The 23,726-nt window shown below is 40.7% G+C and overlaps 1 protein-coding gene across 1 annotated transcript in view; it reads left to right on the top strand.

The window, feature by feature from the left end:
• Nucleotides 1-3,409: 3,409 nt before the first annotated feature.
• The window catches only part of LOC141055736 (uncharacterized), a 112,599-nt gene continuing 92,282 nt past the window's right edge, over nt 3,410-23,726 (top strand). The window contains exons 1-2 of the mRNA XM_073552425.1: nt 3,410-3,763; nt 3,967-4,443. Coding sequence (XP_073408526.1) covers nt 3,410-3,763; nt 3,967-4,443 — 831 coding nt within the window. The remainder of the gene's footprint in view (nt 3,764-3,966; nt 4,444-23,726) is intronic.

Raw genomic sequence — 23,726 nt, 5'->3', positions numbered from 1 at the left:
TAAAAGTAGAATGAACCAATTGGGAAGGGTATTTTTGAGCCAGGAATCTTCCCTTGAAGACCTCAGCCTGATTATTAAAATCCTCATCTTCTGTACAGTTCTTTCGGATTCTCTGAAATTGATTATGAGGAATGTTAAAAAGCCATTTAGAATAATGGCTGCTCTTAAAATGGACATAACTATTGGAGTCTACCTTCTTAAAAAAGGTTTTGGTATAGATTTTGGAGTTTTTTATATAGAAGGTGATATCAAGGAAGTCCATCTGGGTATTACTAATGTGGGGGGTGAACTCCAAACCCCATGTGTTGTTCTGTATAGAAGAAGTAAAGACATCAACTGGAATAAAACTGGTATCAAGGATTAAGAATAAATCATCAATGTATCTTTTATATAAAACCACGCCCTCTAAAAATGAATCAATGGTAATAAAAGTATTCTCAAAGACCCCCATAAAAAGATTAGCATAAGTTGGCGCGACCCGTGATCCCATAGCGGTGCCTCTGATCTGATGATAAAAATCCCCCAGAAAAGTAAAAAAGTTATTATGTAAAATAAAATCCATCCCATTAAAAATAAAATCCTTTTGAGGATCAGACAATCGACTGTCAGTAAGTAGAAATTTTTTAAAACAGCTCAAACCCAGTTGGTGATCAATATTGGAATACAAAGCAGATACATCAAATGAAATAAAAACATATGAATCTTTCCAAGGTATATTGTTAGTTAGATTGATCAATTGTGTAGAATCCTTTAAAAAACTGGGGAGCTGTAGGACATGAGGCTGCATGATTCTGTCTATATAAAATGATAAATTGCTGGTGAGAGAGTCAATACCAGAAATGATAGGTCTTCCTGGTGGATTAATGATGCTTTTGTGTATTTTGGGTAAATGGTACAGGAAGGGAGTAGAGGGGTACTTAACTATTAAAAACTTCCTTTCATGGTCATTAAGAACCCCAGAATCATGCACCTTTTTGATGAAATCATTGTAAAAAACAGTAGCTTGGGGGATGGGGTTCTGGGGGATGGGCAGATAAAAATTTTTATCAGATAAAATTCTAAAAGCCTCATTCACATAATCAGTTTTATCTTGAATCACTATCCCTCCACCTTTATCTGCAGATTTAATAACTAAATTTGTGTTTTTCTCCAATCTTTCCAATGCCACACGTTCTATTGAGGACAAATTCCATTTTACTGGTATATTTTGTGTAGGTAGTGTATTAAGACGATCCAATAGAAGATCAGAGAATGTTTCTACATGATGTCCTCTACTTTCTAGTGGGTAGAATGAGGATTTCCCTCTGACATCAAGGTGAAAGGAAGAGACCACTGTGGTGTTAGAAGTGTCAGGGTTAGAATGAACTTTTTTAAGTTCAAAATGTCTCAGTAGGGTAAGTTTCCTAATGAATTTTTGGGCATCAAGAAATAATTCAAAACCACTGCTTTTATTTGTAGGGCAGAAGGAGAGTCCCTTGCTTAATAACCCTTCCTCATCTGGGGACAGAGGGTAAGATGATAAATTAAAAACATTTGATTTTATGGATTGTCGCTTTTCCCTTTTTTTCTTTGCTCCTTGGCCTCTGGCTCCTCTATAGGATTTTTTCTTTTTAGTGTGACCTTCTGAAAAAAAGAAGGGATATCTCTTTTTGCTTGGGGAATGGGATTGCATGCAGCTGGTAAAAAGGACACTGCTGCTGATGAACCAGCAGCTGAGTTGTCAATAATGACCTGGTCTTTAATGATCAACCTCTTTTCAGTAGAAACAGCAGGGAGTTTGTCTATACAGGAGGTAGTAGGGTTGTCAATATTAAGAACAATGAGATCAGTGGTGACCGGAGGATCAAAATCAAAGACCTCAGTAGTGTCTAATTTTGCAGGGGTGAGCGGGGGGTCAAAGAAAGGTAGGGGGAAGGAGGAAGACCTCCTTCTATCAATAATTAGTGCTGCCATGTCATTGGCAGAATTAGGAGTGACATTAACAGTGGGTAAAGAAGTAGGGCTTTCCCCACTTGACTTGAAGGAATTGATGTTGGAGTCCATCAATTCAGAAAGGGTACGTGTAGGCATAGTAATGGTGGAAGGAGTAGGTGTAATAGGTACAGCTGGCCCAGGGGGATCCCTCGGTTTGCTTCTAGGTTGCTGGTTTTTCCCTATATTGCTATTAATAAAGACTCTCCCTGGATTGGTATTCATGGAGGATTGAGTCTGAGTGTTGGGAAAAAAAAGGGGGTGTTTTTTAGTGTGAGAAAATTTTTTTAGGTGAGAAGAATTATTAGGAACTATAGAGCTTTCTTCTAGAATGGATGAGTCAGGGGTAGGGGAGAAAGGGGACTCTCTGTCCCTGCTCAATTTCTTTGACTTTTTTACAATTGTATCATGCTCCAAATTAAGAGCCGCAATAGAAATACTAGAATTGATTTTTCTAAACAAAGGGTGATCAGAGAAATTGGATAACATTGCATTAGTTTCCAGTACCTTTTCTGCTGCAGTCTGAGCAAGAGTAGTCCTTTTCTTATGTAGGCAATTGAAGACAATTGGCTCCTATGGCCTCAATATTATTAATGATGCTTTTATTTGATTTTTTCCTTATTGTGATTTTCATACATTTTTATTACATTTTACCCAATTTCATGCCTCTCCTTTTTTTTTTTTTTTTTTTTTTTTACAAAAAAACATCTAATGGTTTAGTGGACTAATACCTGGTACTTGCACTTTATAGCATACATCTGCACTTCATGAGCCAGGTTCTAATACTCCTTGAGGTCTCACCCCTCCCCCCCCCTTTTTTTTTTCATTAACCTTAGCCACTTTTTACCCCGTGATCCATGGCACTCTGTTCTATTTTTATTTTTGCATAATTTTATATATTTTTTCTCATTTTAATACACTTTTATTGTAGTGTTTTTATGTTTGTAATAAAATTTCATTGTTTTTGAGTTGTTTTTTTTTCTTTGACCTTTGCTGATGTCATTTAACCTTGTTTTGGCGCCAATTTTTTTTTTTCCTTTCCTCTATAAGAATGTCTCACTATCTTTCAATGTAATCTGCCCTGATGAAGTGAGCCAGTAGGCTCAGGAAACGCGTTGGCTAAATAAAGAACTTTGTACTCCACCAGAAGCAAGCGCAGTCCTCATTGCACTTTCACGCCGCTTTTTGCAAATTTGTCCTAGGACCCTGTGCAGACTTGCTGCTGCTTCTCATGCGTTTATGGGCGTTGTGACTTCTTCACAACCCCAATAGGTGAGCACCTTCCTTTTATCTCTGTTAATGTGTTTTTTGATACGGATTTCACACAGTGGATGCGCCCTGTATTTTTCCTTTCAATTCACAGTTCACTCGTGTCCCTTGGCGGGGGCACAGCGGTCGGTGATTTTCTCAGGAGCTGCTCCACTGTCCAGGATCCGTTATGGACTATTTCAATCATCGCCTTCTCTCCAGAGAACGCCTCATATTACAGGTGGTTGGCAAAATCCACCCTGTTAACCAGGAGGAGACCCCACAAGTAGCCTTTTCGGAGGACGACACCAGGACCATGAGGACCCTTTTTCACACCTTAGAAGATTCCATCAAAGAAGAAATCTCCAACAGCCTACACGCTAGATTTCTAGCTATATATATGGACGAACACATCTGTCCTAAAGGACTCAGGATTTCTTTACAGACACCTTTTCCGCAAGATCTTGCATTCTCAGATGAATGGGAGGATATTCAGTATGACTGTATGCAGAGGCTTTTACACTGTTTAGAAAAATCAATTCTAGTATTTCTATTGCGGCTCTTAATTTGGAGCATGATACAATTGTAAAAAAGTCAAAGAAATTGAGCAGGGACAGAGAGTCCCCTTTCTCCCCTACCCCTGACTCATCCATTCTAGAAGAAAGCTCTATAGTTCCTAATAATTCTTCTCACCTAAATAATTTTTCTCACACTAAAAAACACCCCCTTTTTTTTCCCAACACTCAGACTCAATCCTCCATGAATACCAATCCAGGGAGAGTCTTTATTAATAGCAATAGAGGGAAAAACCAGCAACCTAGAAGCAAACCGAGGGATCCCCCTTTGCCAGCTGTACCTATTACACCTACTCCTTCCACCATTACTATGCCTACACGTACCCTTTCTGAATTGATGGACTCCAATATCAATTCCTTCAAGTCAAGTGGGGAAAGCCCTACTTCTATACCCACTGTTAATGTCACTCCTAATTCTGCCAATGACATGGCAGCACTAATTATTGATAGAAGGAGGTCTTCCTCCTTCCCCCTACCTTTCTTTGACCCCCCGCTCACCCCTGCAAAATTAGACACTACTGAGGTCTTTGATTTTGATCCTCCGGTCACCACTGATCTCATTGTTCTTAATATTGACAACCCTACTACCTCCTGTATAGACAAACTCCCTGCTGTTTCTACTGAAAAGAGGTTGATTATTAATGACCAGGTCATTATTGACAACTCAGCTGCTGGTTCATCAGCAGCAGTGTCCTTTTTACCAGCTGCATGCAATCCCATTCCCTAAGCAAAAAGAGATATCCCTTCTTTTTTTCAGAAGGTCACACTAAAAAGAAAAAATCCTATGGAGGAGCCAGAGGCCAAGGAGCAAAGAAAAAAAGGGAAAAGCGACAATCCATAAAATCAAATGTTTTTAATTTATCATCTTACCCTCTGTCCCCGGATGAGGAAGGGTTATTAAGTAAGGGACTCTCCTTCTGCCCCACCAATAAAAGCAGTGGTTTTGAATTATTTCTTGATGCCCAAAAATTCATTAGGAAACTTACCCTACTGAGACATTTTGAACTTAAAAAAGTTCATTCTAACCCTGACACTTCTAACACCACAGTGGTCTCTTCCTTTCACCTTGATGTCAGAGGGAAATCCTCATTCTACCCACTAGAAAGTAGAAGACATCATGTAGAAACATTCTCTGATCTTCTATTGGATCGTCTTAATACACTACCTACACAAAATATACCAGTAAAACGGAATTTGTCCTCAATAGAACGTGTGGCATTGGAAAGATTGGAGAAAAACACAAATTTAGTTATTAAATCTGCAGATAAAGGTGGAGGGATAGTGATTCAAGATAAAACTGATTATGTGAATGAGGCTTTTAGAATTTTATCTGATAAAAATTTTTATCTGCCCATCCCCCAGAACCCCATCCCCCAAGCTACTGTTTTTTACAATGATTTCATCAAAAAGGCGCATGATTCTGGGGTTCTTAATGACCATGAAAGGAAGTTTTTAATAGTTAAGTACCCCTCTACTCCCTTCCTGTACCATTTACCCAAAATACACAAAAGCATCATTAATCCACCAGGAAGACCTATCATTTCTGGTATTGACTCTCTCACCAGCAATTTATCATTTTATATAGACAGAATCATGCAGCCTCATGTCCTACAGCTCCCCAGTTTTTTAAAGGATTCTACACAATTGATCAATCTAACTAACAATATACCTTGGAAAGATTCATATGTTTGTATTTCATTTGATGTATCTGCTTTGTATTCCAATATTGATCACCAACTGGGTTTGAGCTGTTTTAAAAAATTTCTACTTACTGACAGTCGATTGTCTGATCCTCAAAAGGATTTTATTTTTAATGGGATGGATTTTATTTTACATAATAACTTTTTTACTTTTCTGGGGTATTTTTATCATCAGATCAGAGGCACCGCTATGGGATCACGGGTAGCGCCAACTTATGCTAATCTTTTTATGGGGGTCTTTGAGAATACTTTTATTACCATTGATTCATTTTTAGAGGGCGTGGTTTTATATAAAAGATACATTGATGATTTATTCTTAATCCTTGATACCAGTTTTATTCCAGTTGATGTCTTTACTTCTTCTATACAGAACAACACATGGGGTTTGGAGTTCACCCCCCACATTAGTAATACCCAGATGGACTTCCTTGATATCACCTTCTATATAAAAAACTCCAAAATCTATACCAAAACCTTTTTTAAGAAGGTAGACTCCAATAGTTATGTCCATTTTAAGAGCAGCAATTATTTTAAATGGCTTTTTAACATTCCTCATAATCAATTTCAGAGAATCCGAAAGAACTGTACAGAAGATGAGGATTTTAATAATCAGGCTGAGGTCCTCAAGGGAAGATTCCTGGCTCAAAAATACCCTTCCCAATTGGTTCATTCTACTTTTAATAATGTTTCAAAAAATTTTAACCAGCAAATTCTTTTAAGTGGGAGATCTAAAGAAAAAGATACACATGCTAACTATCAGGCCAATTTTATCACTACCTACAACTCCCAACATAAGGAGATTAAAAATATACTAGGGGACCTATGGTACATTATCCAAAAAGATCCTGTACTTAATAAAGTTCTTCCTGACAAACCTACGGTTACATTTAGGAAGGCCAGATCACTAAAAAATCATCTGGCCCCTAGCAGATTGAGCCAATACACTCCCGACAATCATACCGGCTTGACACCAGGCATTTTTAGATGCCAGAGGCCCAGGTGTAGCCTTTGCAGTAATATTGCCCATAATACTTTCATCTTTTCACATCCATTCACTTCAGAAAAATTTACCATCACTAATCACCTGTCCTGTGTGTCTGCCTTTGTGATCTATGTTATCCTGTGTCCTTTTCCTAAATTGTATGTTGGGAGAACCACACAACCCCTTCATTGTAGAATGAACTCACATAGACACAACACTAAAATTGGATATCAACAACATGGTCTGTCACTCCACTTTGATTCATTTCACCAAAGAGATTTCTCTAAAGCCATCATTTTTCCTATAGAACACATCCCTGAACACGTTTCCAATAGAACCCAAGCATTAAACAGAAAAGAGGTCTATTGGATTTATAAATTGAAGACAATTGGCTCCTATGGCCTCAATATTATTAATGATGCTTTTATTTGATTTTTTCCTTATTGTGATTTTCATACATTTTTATTACATTTTACCCAATTTCATGCCCCTCCTTTTTTTTTTTTTTTTTTTACAAAAAAACATCGTTAAAGTCTAATGGTATAATGGACTAATACATACAAAAAACATCATTACAGTCTTATAGTCGAGTGGACTAATACCTTGTAATTGCACCTTATAGCCTGCTATAAGCCAGGTTCTAATACCATTTGAAGTTGTTTTTTTTTTTGTTTTTTTATTTTGATTTCTATATAATAAATTGACAAACAGTTCCTCTAATATTCTTCAAACCACTTCTGTTTATTCTAAATGGTTCAGTGGACTAATACCTCATACTTTTCAATCTGCACTTGCACTTTATTAGTCAGGTTCTAATACCACTTCAAGTTATTTTGCTGAATTTCGATTTCTATAAAACAAATAATTTCTAAAAAAATTTTCTTAAAACACTTCAGCTAAATCTAATGGTTTAGTGGACTAATATCTGGTACTTTCACTTTATAGCATACATCTGCACTTCATGAGCCAGGTTCTAATACTCCTTGAGGTCTCACCCCTCCCCCCCTTTTTTTTTTTTTTTTTCATTAACCGAAGGCTGGTTTCACATTTGCGTTTTTTTGCGCTGTAAAAAAACGCATACGTGCGCATGCGTTTTTTCCCCTATATTTAACATGGGTGCGCATACCTGCGCGCTGGCATGCGCACGTATGCGATTTTCATGCACTGCGTTTTTTTGGGGTGTGCGTTTGTATTTTCCAGACGCAGCATGTTGCATTTTTTGGCCCTGCAAAAAAGCGCATGCGCACGTATGCGCACGTTTTGTGCTAAAAATGGCCATTATAGCCTATGGATGCGCATACGTGCGCACTGGCATGCGCATGTAAGCGTTTTTTTAGCGCAGCGTTTTTTTGGTGGTGTCCACTTGTTGTACTAGTTATAATCTTCTAAAGTCAAAAAAAAAAGTCTATATAAAGGAGGTGCCTGCCAAAACTCTGCCACTACTACACTGACAGATTGGAGAGCAGACAGTCAACAAGGAACCCATCTTCTATCAGCGAAGAATGTGAGTATATTACATTATATGCCTGTCCTTTTAAATTATGTATGTACTAATGATTTTTATTATTTTTACATGCAGTATGTCTTCAGAATCCGAGTATTCCCCATCGCGGCAGGAATTGGCGCAAGCAGACCGTGAGGTGATTATTTTCGTGCATCTGGTAAGTATATCTGCTGCTTCTCCAAATCTCTTACGTTTTTTTCAACTTTTTTAAGACATCGTCATCATCATCTTCTGCGGACGGGACTAGTGAGGGCGAAGAGCAGGAGCAGCGAAGCCAAGTCCCGGTGGTGATACGGAATGTATGTATCAAATGATTTGTAATGTTCTTTATTTTTTATCTTCTATTTTTACTCTTTTTTATGTTTCTTTTTGTGTAACTTTTTATTCAATTTAAATTTGATTATTCTAATGAATGTGTTTTGTCTAGGTTCCACAACGGGATGAAGACGTCTACCTGGATAATGAGCAGCTCATCAGCCTGGTCCAGGAGCGTTCGCCGTTGTGGGACAGCCGTGACCGGCTGCACAAGGACATTGTGGTGACCTGGCGGCTATGGAATGAGGTGGCCGCAGCGTTGATGGATGGCTGGGACAGCGCCACAGCATCCTCCAAAAAGGCGTTTAGTGAGTATTTCCCTGCTCTGTATTGTGCCGCAGTGACTGTTGTCCTTGACGGCACTGTTGGGTTTCGTGCTAGGCATATTCTAGCAGGAAACCCAACAGTGTCATTGGGGTCTACAGTGACTGCTTTGAGTATTGTATTGCTACATTGTGCTGCAGTGACTGTTGTCCTTGACGGCACTGTTGGGTTTCGTGCTAGGTGTATTCTAGCAGGAAACCCAACAGTGTCATCGGGGTCTACAGTGACTGCTTTGAGTATTGTATTGCTACATTGTGCCGCAGTGACTGTTGTCCTTGACGGCACTGTTGGGTTTCGTGCTAGGTGTATTCTAGCAGGAAACCCAACAGTGTCATCGGGGTCTACAGTGACTGCTTTGAGTATTGTATTGCTATATTGTGCCGCAGTGACTGTTGTCCTTGACGGCACTGTTTTTTTTTTAACAACAGTGGACAAAGTCCGAACACGTTGGCGTTTGATCAAGGACCGCTTCAACAGTGATGTTCGTGCTGAGGGCCAGGTTCGCAGTGGATCTGCGTCAAGGACCAGAACTAGATACCGTCACTATCACGCGTTGCAGTTCCTAAGACCGGTCCTTGCCACGAGATCGTAAGTATTATAAATTTTGGGTTTTTATTTTTATTAATCTGTGTTTTTCTAATCCACAGCTGATGCTTCTTGTAAAGGCATGGTAGTAATGATTTTCCTTTCTTCCACAGCACCTGGAGCAGCACCCTGTAACCTGGCTCTGGAGCGGTCCTTCCTCGGACGTCCTCTGACCCATCCCAGCCATCCGACAGCCAGGAAGCACCTTGCAGGTCAGCCACACACACAGCTGGTGACCAGGAAGCTGGGCCATCAGGTGTTCCCCTGTCCCAGGTCTCTGCCACTGGTTATGCGGGCACTACCCACCAGCGGCAGAGGGCCTTGGACAGGAATGTCTTGCCCGAGTTTATGCATTTGAGCGAGGCCTTTAATTCCAGCCTCAAGTCACTTTCCGACAGAGTTGAAAGCGGTTTTGCACTCATGGAACGTGGTTTTAACCACTTTGAACACCGCTTCAATTCTGTAGAACAGCGCCTTGACCGTCTGGAGGCCGACCTCAACAGACCAGCACACCATTTTTTTAGTAAGATTGAAAAGGGCATGGCGGAACACCTTAGTCCTGAGCAACAGCTGAATGTGCTGCAGGCCTGCAACAATGCTTTCTTGCAGGCTATGCAGCATAATCGGTACGGTCAGCAGTCAGTGGTGTCATTTCCACCTGTGCCACCATTGACTCGCTTCACCTCACTACCGACTTGTGCTGCATACCACTGCACGGACACCTCTATTCAAAGCCAGGACACCCACCGTTACACCACCACAAGTCTGAGTGCAGCTGGTCACTTCACCGACACAATGGCAAGCGCTGCTCCTGTCTGGAGCACCACCGCCACTCCCATGCATGCGTGGAGCTCAGCCACCACTAGGCAAACATGGAACAGCCCTGCCGCTACAACAACATGTAGTAGCCCTGCCACCACCACTCTGCAAACCTGGACCATCACTGCCGCCACCAGTCCTCCTGCAAGGACGAGCACTGCCAACGAAGAGCAGCAGCAGCAGCCACCTCAGCAGCAGCAGCCACCTCAGCAGCAGCCACCTCAGCAGCAGCAGCCACCTCAGCAGCAGCAGCAGCCACCTCAGCAGCAGCAGCAACCACCTCAGCAGCAGCAGCAGCCACCTCAGCAGCAGCAGCAGCCACCTCAGCAGCAGCCGCCACCTCAGCAGCAGCAGCAGCCACCTCAGCAGCAGCAGCAGCCACACCAGCAGACGGGGGACCTACACTCAATATTTGCCCCTAGTTCAAGGCGAAATCTATCAAGGCGGGCATTGGGCCAAAGTCGGTCCAGGCACACAAGCCTACGGCGACATGCCATTACAACTAATGTACCTGAACAGATTTCCTCTCCTCCAAGTGTTCCTAGTTTAATTCCCTTAACTGGACTACCTTCCCCCACAAGTTTTGTTGCCCCTTCCCCTCAAACACCGTCTTCAACTGCAAGTGTTGCATATTCCCTGCACACCCCCAAATTGAAACCATCTGCCCCCAAACGCCGTAAAAAATAATTTTTTGGTTTATTTTTGTGATTAAAAATAAATTTACATTTGTGGTTCACCATTACAAAGTTTCATTAATGTTGTTTGCGCCGCTCACACACACTGATAGGTAAATACATGTTAAAAACCAACCCAAGGCCTAGTATAGTCATATGTGAAATAACACGGACTAGTATAGTCATACCAAGGCCTAGTGTAATAACTCTAGTTTTACCAACTTGGATCTGGTTTCATGAAAAACAAACTGTTGAAACTTGTCTAAAAAATAAGTTTCTTTCTAGTTTCACCAGTTTGTTTTTTGTGAAACAAGATGCTAGTTGTTAAAAATCGAGTTATTACAGTAGGCCTTGGTATGACTATACTAGGCCGTGGTATTTCACATATTACTATACTACTAGCCCCAAGGCCTACTATACTCATATTTGAAATACCACGGCCTAGTGTAGTCATTCCAAGGCCTAGTGTAATAACTCTAGTTTTACCAACTAGAATCTGGTTTCATGAAAAACAAACTGTTGAAACTTGTCTAAAAAATAAGTTTCTTTCTAGTTTCACCAGTTTCTTTTTTGTGAAACAAGATGCTAGTTGTTAAAAATCGAGTTATTACAGTAGGCCTTGGTATGACTATACTAGGCCGTGGTATTTCACATATTACTATACTACTAGCCCCAAGGCATACTATACTCATATTTGAAATACCACGGCCTAGTGTAGTCATTACAAGGCCTAGTGTAATAACTCTAGTTTTACCAACTAGAATCTGGTTTCATGAAAAATAAACTGTTGAAACTTGTCAAGTTTCACCAGTTTGTTTTTCGTGAAACAAGATCCTAGTTGGTAAAAATCGAGTAGGCCTTGGTATGACTATACTAGGCCGTGGTATTTCACATATGACTATACTAGTAGGCCCAAGGCCTACTATACTCATATTTGAAATACCACGGCCTAGTATAGTCATTCCAAGGCCTAGTGTAATAACTTGTAAGTTGGAATGGAGCAGATTACATTCATCCACTCAATGCTGACTTGTATTCCCCATTGACTTTCATTGGGGTTGGGTTTTGAGGGTTGTGTTTTGAGAAAATCACATTCTTTTTTTTCAACTAGTTGCACAATTTTCTCTTGAAAAAAATTGGTTTCCTGATTCATGGCCTGCAGCTTTGCTCGTTCCAATATATTTCACGCAGACTAGCAATGCTGCATTTTAACTCATATGTGTATTTACCTGCCCAGGTGTGTGAACATCAAAAAATTCAGTTATACATGGGAAGTTTTTTATTTAATTGGAGTTTAAAAAATATAGTGCACTCAGTAATGGTATCAAATAAGGTTGTTTATTACCATAAACAAACAAAAACATTACACCATTTCATCTTGCCAGTGCACCCGTCCTACATCAGAAATAAAGTAGGCCGCAAATTGGTCCCTCATTTGGCCAACTTCAACGGATGACCTGAGAGTGTGCTGAGTGAATTCAGGCAATGGGTTAGGAGCATCATCGTCCAGTTCAAAGGTCGGGTGCTCTTTAGCCATCACAAAGTTATGTAGAACCACACAGGCCTTCACCACCTCATCGACTGTTTCAAGTTTAAGATTAATGGCCGTGCCCAGAATTCGCCATCTGGAGACAAGAATCCCAAAAGCACACTCGACAGTTCTTCTGGCCCTGGTCAGCCTGTAATTAAATATTTTTTTGGTGTGGTCCAAGTCCCGGCTGGAGTAGGGTTTCAGTAAGTTTCCGCACATTTGAAAAGCCTCATCGCCAACCATTACAAAGGGCAGTGGCGGAGCTTCGGTGTGAGGAAGAGGCCGTGGCATAGGGAAATTAAATTGGTTGCCATACAACCTCCGGCCCATGTCTGAGTTTTTAAAAGCCTGTGAGTCATTACCACGGCCAAATGCTCCAATGTCCACTGCTACAAACATACATCCGGCATCCGCAATCGCCATGAGTACTATTGAAAAGTACTTTTTGTAATTATAGTACTCAGATCCCGTTCTTTGGGGTTTGATGATCCGTATGTGTTTACCATCAACAGCTCCCAAACAGTTGGGAAAATTGCATACTGTCCAGAATTTGTCAGCAATTTCCATTCACTTTTCAGCGGTGGGCAGGGGCATAAATTCTGGACAAAGAACATTCCAGAGAGCCCGGCAGGTGTCAGCAACAATTCCAGACAAGGTAGAGATTCCAATACTGTACTGGAAGTGTAGTGAAGATAGGGTTTCTCTAGTCGCCAGGAATCTGTGAACAGACAAAGAAGTAAAATTAATATTTATGTATATTATTTTAAAAAACTATAAAATAAAATATTAGTACATTCACGAAAACTAATTACCCAAGGTTTTGAATACTAAATTTAAAAAAAAAACATCAGACCGCACCCCTTGGTTTTTAAAACATACCGTAATGTCACCAGTAGCCGTTCCTCAGGAGGAATCGCACGACGGAGCTGTGTGTCCTGTCTCCGGATGGATTGTTGGACACGAGCAAGCAAATCCATGAAACTTTCGTGGGACATCCGGATATAATCTGTAAATTTCTCCGGGTTTGACTGGAGCTCGCTGTAGAGGGTGTGGTATGCCCCACGGCTCTCCCGGAGTTCAACAATCGGATGTATCCACATACGCCGCCGTCTTCGCTGCCTCTCTCTCTTCCTTTGTTCATGGCAAGCAACTGCATACGCCTGAGCCATCGCGATGTCCAAATCCAAGTTGAAGTGAAAACTCTTCCAGCGCAGATCCATGGTCACGAGAAGAATCAAGCAAATGTGAAGAATACTGTAGACAGGGTCTATATATTAACATACCACACCCACAATGCAGTCCCATTGGTCTTGTGTGTTGTTGAATGGTTGTTTTTTCTTTTTTGTGGGGTTTTTCCAAAATCTGTAAAAAAACTCAAACGCACAAAAAACGCATACAAACGCACAAAAACGCTGCGTTTTTTTCCTGCATGCGCATAAAAATGCTTGAAAAAAACGCAGCGTTTGTATGCATTTGTATGCGTTTTTTTAATGCGTTTTTTTGCGGGAAAAACGCGCTGCAAAAAGATGCAAGTGTGAAACTAGCCTTAGCCACTTTTTACCCCGTGATCCATGGCACTCTGTTCTATTTTTATTTTTGCATAATTTTATATATTTTTTCTCATTTTAATACACTTTTATTGTAGTGTTTTTATGTTTGTAATAAAATTTCATTGTTTTTTAGTTTGTTTTTTTTTTTCTTTGACCTTTGCTGATGTCATTTAACCTTGTTTTGGCGCCAATTTTTTTTTTTCCTTTCCTCTATAAGAATGTCTCACTATCTTTCAATGTAATCTGCCCTGATGAAGTGAGCCAGTAGGCTCAGGAAACGCGTTGGCTAAATAAAGAACATTGTACTCCACCAGAAGCAAGCGCAGTCCTCATTGCACTGTTCGGGTTGTCAGCTTTGCTAAGGTTGCTTAAGAATATAAGGGACCCAACGCAGTATTTTTTAAATTATTTAAATAATTTAAAAAACAGCATGGGGTCCCCCCACTTTTTGACAACCAGCCAAGCTAAAGCAAGCAGATGGGGGCTGGTATTATCAGGCTGGTAAGGAGGACATGGATATTGGTCACCCTCAGCCTAAAAATATCAGTAACCCAGATAAGGTGCATCTAGTTGACTGTTGTCTCATGCCACAATTCTTGTCTGGGTGTAAACAGTTTTCAAACTGGACGGTGCTAAAATGCGACCATCAAAGCTGAGAGCCACTGAGGAGTGAGCTGCTGCGAGATCAACCTCAGTTACTAGCTGTGATGTAATTGAGGTTTCCTGTTGGTCACTGAGGCTGCATACCCAGTCAGGCTCCTGAACTGCAGTGACCTCAGTGAGATCACCGCTACCTCAGTGAGAAAAAGTCTCATGGTGCAGTGGTAAGTTCCCTGGGAGAAATTCCCAGTGAGGGGTGTGGTTTCCAAAATTGAGTCATTTGTGGGGTGGTTTTCACTGTTTAGGCACATCAGGGGCTCATTAAGTGCAACATGGTGTCAGCTAATTATGCCAGCAAATTTTACTTTCAAAAAGTCAAATGGTGCTCCTTTCCTTCCGAGCCCTGCCGTGCTCCCAAACAGTGGATTTCCCTCACAAATAAGGTATTGGCGTATTCAGGAAAAATTGCATAACAAATTTTGGGATCCATTTTCTACTGTCACCCTTGTGAAAATTAAAAAGTTTGGGTCTAAAGTAAATTTTTTGTGAAAATGTTTTCCTTCAACATTGCTTCAGTTCCTGTGAAGCACCTGAAGGGTTCAGAAACCCCTCGAATGTGGTTTTGAGCACATTGAGGGGTGCAGATTTTAGAATGGTGTCACTTTTGGGTATTGTCTGTCATATAGGTTCCTTACAGTCACTTCAAATGTGATGTGGTCCCTAAAAAAATAGTTTTGTAAATTTTATTGGAAAAATGAGAAATCGCTGGTCAACTTTTAACACTTCTAACTTCCTAACAAAAAAAATTATGTTTCAATTTGTGCTGGTGTAAAGTAGGCATGTGAGAAATGTTATTTATTAACTATGTTGTGTGACATATCTCTCTGATTTAAGGGCATAAAAACTACAATTTTGAAAATTGTAAAAAATTTTAAAATTTCTCCAAATTTGTTTTTTTCACAAATAAACGCAAGTCATAGCAAAGAAATTTTACCACTATCATGAAATACAATATGTCACAGAAAAATTCTCAGAATCAGTGGGATATGTTGAAGTTTTCCAGAGTTGTAACTTTATGAGAAGTGACAGTGTTCAGAATTGTAAAATTTGGCTTGGACATTAAGGTCAAAATTGGCTCGGCCATTAAGGGGTTAAAGTAGAAAATAAAAAAGAAAGCTTTGTAATGAGGAAGCATAGTGAATTTTTAGATGAAATACTACGATACATTATTACTATCCTGACTAGTACATTGCTGTTGTGATCTACTATATCTTTTTTGATATATTGATTATTAAATTGTAATGGTATAACGTTTTTAATCCTTTAGCGCACATAGTATACAGCTACACTCTTGAGGATTCCTTCCAAATCCAAGTTTATTATCATGTACAAACAGTTCACCACAGTTATGACAAAAAATGAAAAAATACAAATTTTTCAAGCGATTCCTTTAACATTTTGAATGGAGCCCAGGTCTTCTCAAATTCACTAAAAACAAAATAAACATTGTCAGTGTACAGTACAAGATATGTAGGTGATCATAAACATTTTAAATAACACTAGAAAAAAAGAAAAAGAAAAAATAGAAATGAAAATAACATGAAACTAGAATCCCAGGTAACATCAGTTTAGGTGATGTAATTGATAAGCAGTATCAAGGTAAGTCATAGAAGCGATCAAAGAAAATCACAAAAATGTGCTATTTAACAGAGGAAAACAAGGAGCCATATATATGCATACCAACAAGAGCAGAGGCAATGAGAAAAATTAAAAAAATAGCACCATGAAAAAATATTGTCATGAAAAAATATATATACTGACCATGTTCAAGTGGTAGTCAAACATTAGAGATGAACTGGTATTTCGTGTAAGGCTGGGGAACATAAAGTACAAATAAGGGGAGGAGTGTTGGTGTGGGGGGTGAGGGAAAAAAGGTTTGTTTAGGTTGGTACATACCAGTGGGCTTCAGATGCAGGGATAAGTATGTAGGTAATACATTGGTGGTGGTCGATTGCCTGGTAGTCTCAGTGGGGCTAGGAGATAAGGTAGGTAGAGGAAATGTTAAGCAAAAGCAGCAGGAATGAGGAAGAGGAGGAGGGGGATGTAGGGAGCGTTTACCCTGTGTCCTAAGGTCTAGGGGATGGAGCCCATGCAGAGTAGCCTGTGTTCACTGTGGAGGGATGATTAACATTGGTGGTAGTGGTTTAAATAAGGCAACACCATGTATGGCTTTGTATGCGGACCCCGGAAGTGACATTAGAGCATCATGTCGAGGCTTGAATAAATAAATCATGATGCTTCCTGCGTCATGAGTCCAGCCACATGTGCAGTGGGTCCGCAATGCTGCAACGTATATCGTGGATTGCAATGTGGACAGACCTGTGGGATTTTATGTTCTGTTGATGGGGGGTACTGAAAAGAGTGTTGGGAGGAGGAATAAATGCTAAGGACATGAGGAACTGTGGGAAAGGATTGTAAGCTACGGATGTTAATATAAAAAGGTGGAAAAAAGGGAAGATAATGTGGGGTGAAGGTCCAAATGTTTGAAATTGGGAACAGAGAAAATATGTAAAAAAATGCATGTATGAAGGTGCAAAAGCAAAAATTGGATGATAATAATAATAATAAAAATAAAAATAATAAAGTCAAAAGTCAAAATGAACTATATGAACAAAGTGAGATATATAGGAAAATATGAAAAATAAGTGAAATACTAAATGAAGATAAATTGAAAATAAAAAATAAAAATAATAATAAATATAGGGAAAAGTGTCAAAAATGGCAAAAATGAAAATAAAATAAAAATAAAGAATAAATAAAAATAAAAACAGAAATAAAAATAAAACGGTTGGGGACTGTATTTGTTGATATGCATATATATGGCTCCTTGTTTTCCTTTGACTGTTGAATAGAGAATTTAAATGATTTTCTTTGATCGCTTCTATGACTTACCTTGATACTGCTTATCACTTAAATCACCTAAATTGATGATACACGGATTCTAGTTTTGTACGTTATTTTCATTTCTATTTTTTCTTTTTTTCTAGTGTTAAATGTTTATGATCACTTATATGTCTTGTACAGTACACTGACAATGTTTATCTTGTTTTTAGCAAATTAGAGAAAGACCCAATATTAGAGTCGTCAGATTGAACTAAGGATGTATAATAACGTGGAATTGCAACCCGGGGTCCACCGTGCAGAGATGTAAAACTGCTGCTATAGAGTAATGACGGAACCAAGATGGCAAACAATTGCTAGATCACAAAGTGTTGTACCCAGGAGCTCACTTATAACAAGGCAAGTTGAGCCAGCTACCTCGGGCAGCAGGCAGCTGCTGTGTACAGGCGGCGGCATTATGCGCTCTGCTACCCGCAGCACCTACAATTTAGTCTCTGCACACTGGTGCTGCTGGTAGAGAGCGGAGCCACGCGTGTACAATGTGTACGGAGCAGAGATGTGTACGGAGGGGAGCTGTGTGTGTACGAGGTGTATGGAGCAGAGCCGCATGTGTACGAGGTGTACGGAGCGGAGCCGCGCGTGTATGAGGTGTATGGAGCAGATGTGTATGAGGTGTACGGAGCCATGTGTGTATGGGGTGTACGGAGCGGAGCCATGTGTGTACGGATTGTACAGAGTGGAGCTGTGTGTGTATGGGGTGTACAAAACGGAGCCCTGTGTCTATGAAGTGTACAGAGCTGAGCTGTGTGTGTATGGAGCGGAGCAGAGCCGTGTGTACAGAGCGGAGTAGAGCCATGTGTACGGAGCGGAGCCTCGTGTGCGAGGTGTACGGAGCGGAACCGCGTGTGTACGAGGTGTATGGAGCAAAGCCACATGTGTACAAGGTTTACAGAGTAGAGCTATGTGTGAACATGGTGTACAGAGCGTGGCCACGTGTGTAAAAGGTGTACGGAGCAGAGCCATATGTGTATGAGGTTTACGGAGTGGAGCCATGTGTGTACTGAGTGGAGCCGTGTGTGTGCAAGGTGTACAAAGCGGAGCCATGTGTGTACGAGGCATAAAAAGCGGAATCGTGTGTGTATGAGGTGTGCGGTGCCATATGTGTACAAGGTGTATTATGGGGAGCATTCATACCTCACAGCAAGACAATCGCGATTTTGAGAGAGAGTCAGCCCCACTGCCCCAGCTGGGAGCTTACTTTTCCCGCGGACACAGGAGTACACAGCGGAGCCCCGAAGAGCACTTTAAAATTCACACGTGACGTTCCACCAGAAGTGACATGCTAGAAGCTGACCGGATTTAGGTAATTTCAGGAGGAGACTGTGATGGAACCATGGGGGCACTTCAGGGAATGCTTCAGATCCATCACCGTGTCCTCCTCCGACAGCGCGGACAGCAGAATCGCCTTGGACTCGGGGATGCCAGCCATGTGAGCATATCATATGTCCTGGTGGGCCCTACAATGGGAGCCGGGCTGCTATAGTATCTTTATACAATCTTTCTTTCTCTCTCTGTTTCTTTCTCTCTAATCTTTCTTTTTTTCTTTCTCTCTCTGTTCTTTCTTTTTCCTCTCTTTCTCTTTCTTTCTTTCTTTCTCTCTGTTCTTTCTTTCTCCTCTTCCTTTCTCTCTCTGTTCATTCTTTCGCTCTTTTCTTTCTTTCTTTCCCATATTTCTTTCTCTCTTTAATCTTTCTTTCTTTTTTTCTCTGTTTTTTCTTTCTCTCTCTGTTCTTTCTTTCTGTCTCTGTTCTTCCTATCTCTCTGTGTTCTTTCTTTCTCTCTCTGTTCTCTTTCTTTCCTCTCATTCTTTCATTCTCTCTGTTCTTTCTTTCCTCTCTTTCTCTCTGTTCTTTTTCTCTCTGTTCTTTCTCTCTCTCACTGTTCTTTCTTTCCCATATTTCTTTCTTTCCCATCTTTCTTTCCCCTCTTTCTTTCTTTCTCTCTCTCTCTGTTTTTTATTTCTTTCCCCTCTTTCTTTCTCTCTCCTTCTCTGTTCTTTCTTTCTCCTCTTTCTTTTTTCTCTCTCTGTTCTTTTTTTCTGTCCACTTTTCTTTCTCTCTCTGTTCATTTTCTTTCTTCTTTCTTTCTCTGTTCTTTCTTTCCCATCTTTCTTTCTGTTCTTTCTTTTGCTGTTTTTCTTTCTTTCTCTTTCTTTCCCCTCTTTCTTTCTCTCTCTAATCTTTCTTTCTCTCTACGTTCTTTCTTTCTCTCTCTGTTCTTCCTTTCTTCTTTCTTTCTCCTCTTTCTTTCTTTTTATTCTTTCTCGCTCTCTGTTCTTTTTTTCTGTCTTCTCTCTTTCTCTCTTGGTTCTTTCTTTCTCTGTTTCTTTCTTTCTCTCTATAGAATCATAGAATCATAGAATCGTAGAGTTGGAAGGGACCTCCTGGGCCATCTGGTCCAACCCCCTGCTCAAAGCAGGATTCGCTAAATCATCCCAGTCAGATGTCTGTCCAGCCTCTGTTTGAAGACTTCCATTGAAGGAGAACTCACCACTTCTCATGGCAGCCTGTTCCACTCATTGATCACTCTAACTGTCAAAAAGTTTTTTCTAATATCTAATCTGTGTCTCCTCCCATTCAGTTTCATCCCATTGCTTCTAGTCTTTCCTTGTGCAAATTAGAATAAAGTTGATCCTTCTACAATGTGACAGCCCTTTAGATATTTGTAGACAGCTATTAAGTCTCCTCTCAGTCTTCTCTTTTGCAAACTAAACATTCCCAAATCCTGCAACCTTTCCTCATAAGACAGGGTTTGCAGACCGGTCACCATTCTGGTCGCTCTTTTCTGAACTTGCTCCAGTTTGTTGATGTCTTTTTTAAAATGTGGTGCCCAAAACTGGACACAATATTCCAGATGAGGTCTGACCAAAGAGGAGTAGAGGGAAATAATGACTTCACGTGATCTAGACTGTATGCTTCTGTTAATACATCCTAGAATTGCATTTGCCTTTTTTGCTGCTGCATCACACTGTTGACTCATATTCAGTCTGTGATCTATTAGTATACCCAAGTCTTTTTCACATGTGCTGTCACTTAGCCCTATTCCTCCCATTCTATATATGCTTTTTTCATTTTTATTGCCCAGATATAGCACTTTGCATTTCTCCCTGTTAAAAACCATTCTGTTAGTTGCTGCCCACTTCTCCAGTTTATTTAAATCTTTTTGAATCCTCTCTCTCTCTTCTCTAGTATTAGCTATCCCTCCTAGCTTTGTGTCATCAGCAAATTTAATCAGTTTACCCTCAATTCCTTCATCTAAATCGTTGATAAAGATGTTGAACAATACAGGGCCCAGGACAGAGCCCTGTGGTACCCCACTTGAGACATTCTTCCAACTGGATGTGCAGCCATTTACGACCACTCTTTGGGTCCGATCACTAAGCCAGTTATGAATCCACCTAACAGTTGCCTTGTCCATTCCATACTTAGTCATTTTTTCAATAAGGATTGTATGAGAGACTTTGTCAAATGCTTTGCTGAAGTCAAGATATACTATATCTACAGCATTTCCTTGATCCACCCAATCAGTGATACCGTCATAGAAGGAAATTAAGTTAGTCTGACATGACTTATTAGTTACAAACCCATGCTGACTCTGTTTAATCACTTCATTCTTATCCAGGTATTGACATACATGTTGTTTAATAATTTGTTCAAAGATCTTTCCTGGTATAGAAGTCAGACTCACCGGCCTATAGTTGCCTGGGTCCACCTTCTTCCCCTTTTTGAAGATAGGAACAACATTTGCTCTTCTCCAGTCTTCTGGCACTTCTCCTGTTCTCCAAGAATTTTCAAAGATTATGGAGAGGGGTTCAAAAATTTCTTCTGCTATCTCCTTCAGTACTCTGGGGTGTAATTCATCTGGACCTGGAGACTTGAATTCATTTAGGTTAGCTAAGTGTTTCCTCACTATCTTTCTGTTTATAGATATCCTGGATTCTTCTATTCCCTTAATAGGACAGTGAATAACAGTCTATCTCTCTGTTCTTTCTTTATTTCCCCTTTCTTTCACTTTCTTTCCCCTCTTTCTTTCTCTCTCTGCTCTTTCTTTCCCCTCTTTCTTTATCTTTCTCTCTCTGTTCTTTCCTTCTTTCCTTCTATCCCCTCTTTCTTTTTTCTCTTTCTCTGTTCTTTTTTTCTGTCCCCTCTTTCTTTCTCTGTTTCTTTCTTTCTCTCTCTCTTTCTTTCTTTCTTCTTTCCCCTCTTTTTTCTTTCTTCCCCCTCTTTCTTTCTCTCAGTCTTTTTTCTTTCTTTCCCCTCTTTCTTTCTCTCAGTCTTTTTTCTTTCTTTCCCCTCTTTCTTTCTCTCTCTGTTCTTTCTTTCTCTCTCTGTTTTCTTTTTTCTCTCTCTCTGCTCTTTCTTTCTTTTCCTCCATACCAGTAAGTGTGCCCACAGTACCAGTAGAATAAGAGGGGTAGGAAACTAGGTGGCACTGGTCATATTGAGCCTTTCATACTTTTTACTGGTGTATAATCATATGTCCTGAACACCCCCATAAAGTGGGCCAGCCCCAGACAACAGGGTACAAACAAATTGCTATTACTATCAGTCCAAGTGGACAATTATATACGTAAAGTTAATGATGTCCCTGTGCCAAGCAGTGTGGAGAATCAGAATACACTGAGGAGACCAGAGCAGCGGGGTATGGGGAGAATTATATGGGGCCCATTATGCTGTATGCAGTAATATATGGGGCCCATAATACTGTATGAAGCATTATGTGGGGATAGGGGATGACTTTCTGTTTGTTGTGGATCTGACCGCTGGAACTCCCATGATCCTGGGAAACATAGTTTTGAAGAGCACCATGTAAATGGAGCTGTGATCAATCATATGCACTGTGGTCCCATTCACATGTGGCTCTTCAAATAACTCCCTTAAGAGAGTGATGAAGGGACGACTAAGTATAGCAAAAATTCACTGATCGGGGCTGATGAGTGTTATAGTTTGTGGGCTGGTGGGATTTGTGTAGCAGGGCTGCATTTTTGTCCCAGTCCAGCCCTGTGCTAGGCCTACCATTGCCATTAATGACCCTTGTACTGGATACTTCTGTGTTGTTTTGTATGTGCATGTGATGGCGCTGACATCCTTATGTTTGGACACCTTTTTTTCTATTTATCTAAATCAAATTGTCCACTATTGTACTCAGTTTGACAGAATAGATATAAAAATTTACTTTGTGTGCGGGGGGCATCATTTTGCTGTTCGCTTCAGGCAGGCATAGAGGCTAGGCTCACCCCTGGTTGGACCCCACACCGTGTGAGCGATACAAAGAGTACCCAGCTCTGTTACTTCTCTGAGTGTTACTGAACAAAAGCGTACAGAACGCAATACCCTGTTAAAAGTCACAGGGATAGAGTAAATATGACGCTAGGTGGGATCCCTATAGCTCACCACAGGGAAGCCTAGGCTGGTGGCTGTGCTTGCTCTGAAACTCAGCTGTGCTAACTGCAAACATGACCAGAGACAGATGCAAAGCCAAGCGGGAGTTTCCACCCTACACTACCTGCCTAGACACACAGTCACCGCTATAAGAGCTATACATGAGCAAACAGAGTGGTAGTGTATCCACCCACACACAATCACAAATGACACTAACACTCTGGCATGCTCCTCTGAGAGCCTATTTTATAGTAGGCTCAAGTCCAGGACAGGACCTTGCCCGTGGACCAATCCTGAGCTGCCACATCAACCAGAGCAGCTGACGACCGAACAAAGAGAAGGTGCCACCTCACGGACATGGTCAGTATGGTGATCTCCGGACTTGGACTCCAGAGCGCTGGACTGTCCCCAAACATCATTGGTTACTAAATACTTGGCAGGAAAACCAGCAGCAATCCAGCGCACAGTACGAGCCTGAGCTAGACGCTAGGACCAACGTCTATGCTGAACAGGACTCGCAGCAGACGAGGCTGAATGGGAGACCGACGAGGCAGACAAGGCCTGTGATTCACCCTGGGCAGTGGGAGAATCCTGACATCTGACATTACCTCCCCTGCTAGCATCTATGCCCCTTAAAAGAAGCGGTAAAAGCAAAACACGCATCGGTGACCTCTCTCTCCATGCAACCGTAGCGCCAGGTATTGTTTACTTTCAGCAGTACTTCTTATAGTTCATGGATGTTATCCTCTGCTAGTATACTACAGCACCTTGGCATTTTGCACTTTTTCTAGATTCTGGATATCACCTTATACTTTATGGGTTGTTTACATTCAATATATGTATCACTTTGGCACATTGCACTTTTTTAATTGTACTATTCTGTGACTCTCTGCTTTATTACTACTGCTGTTTACTATGTAGTCCAGATTTTGGACTATACTAATTTGCCTCTACATAGAGTTATTTATCATACCTATATTGGCATTTTACTTTGCCTAGATAGTGG

This window comes from Dendrobates tinctorius, unplaced genomic scaffold, assembly GCF_039654945.1.
Source record: "Dendrobates tinctorius isolate UK_male_01 unplaced genomic scaffold, ASM3965494v1 ptg000191l, whole genome shotgun sequence".
Lineage (NCBI taxonomy): Eukaryota > Metazoa > Chordata > Amphibia > Anura > Dendrobatidae > Dendrobates > Dendrobates tinctorius.
Note: the sequence above shows the minus strand (reverse complement) of the source record. Positions and strands in the feature narration are given on the sequence as shown.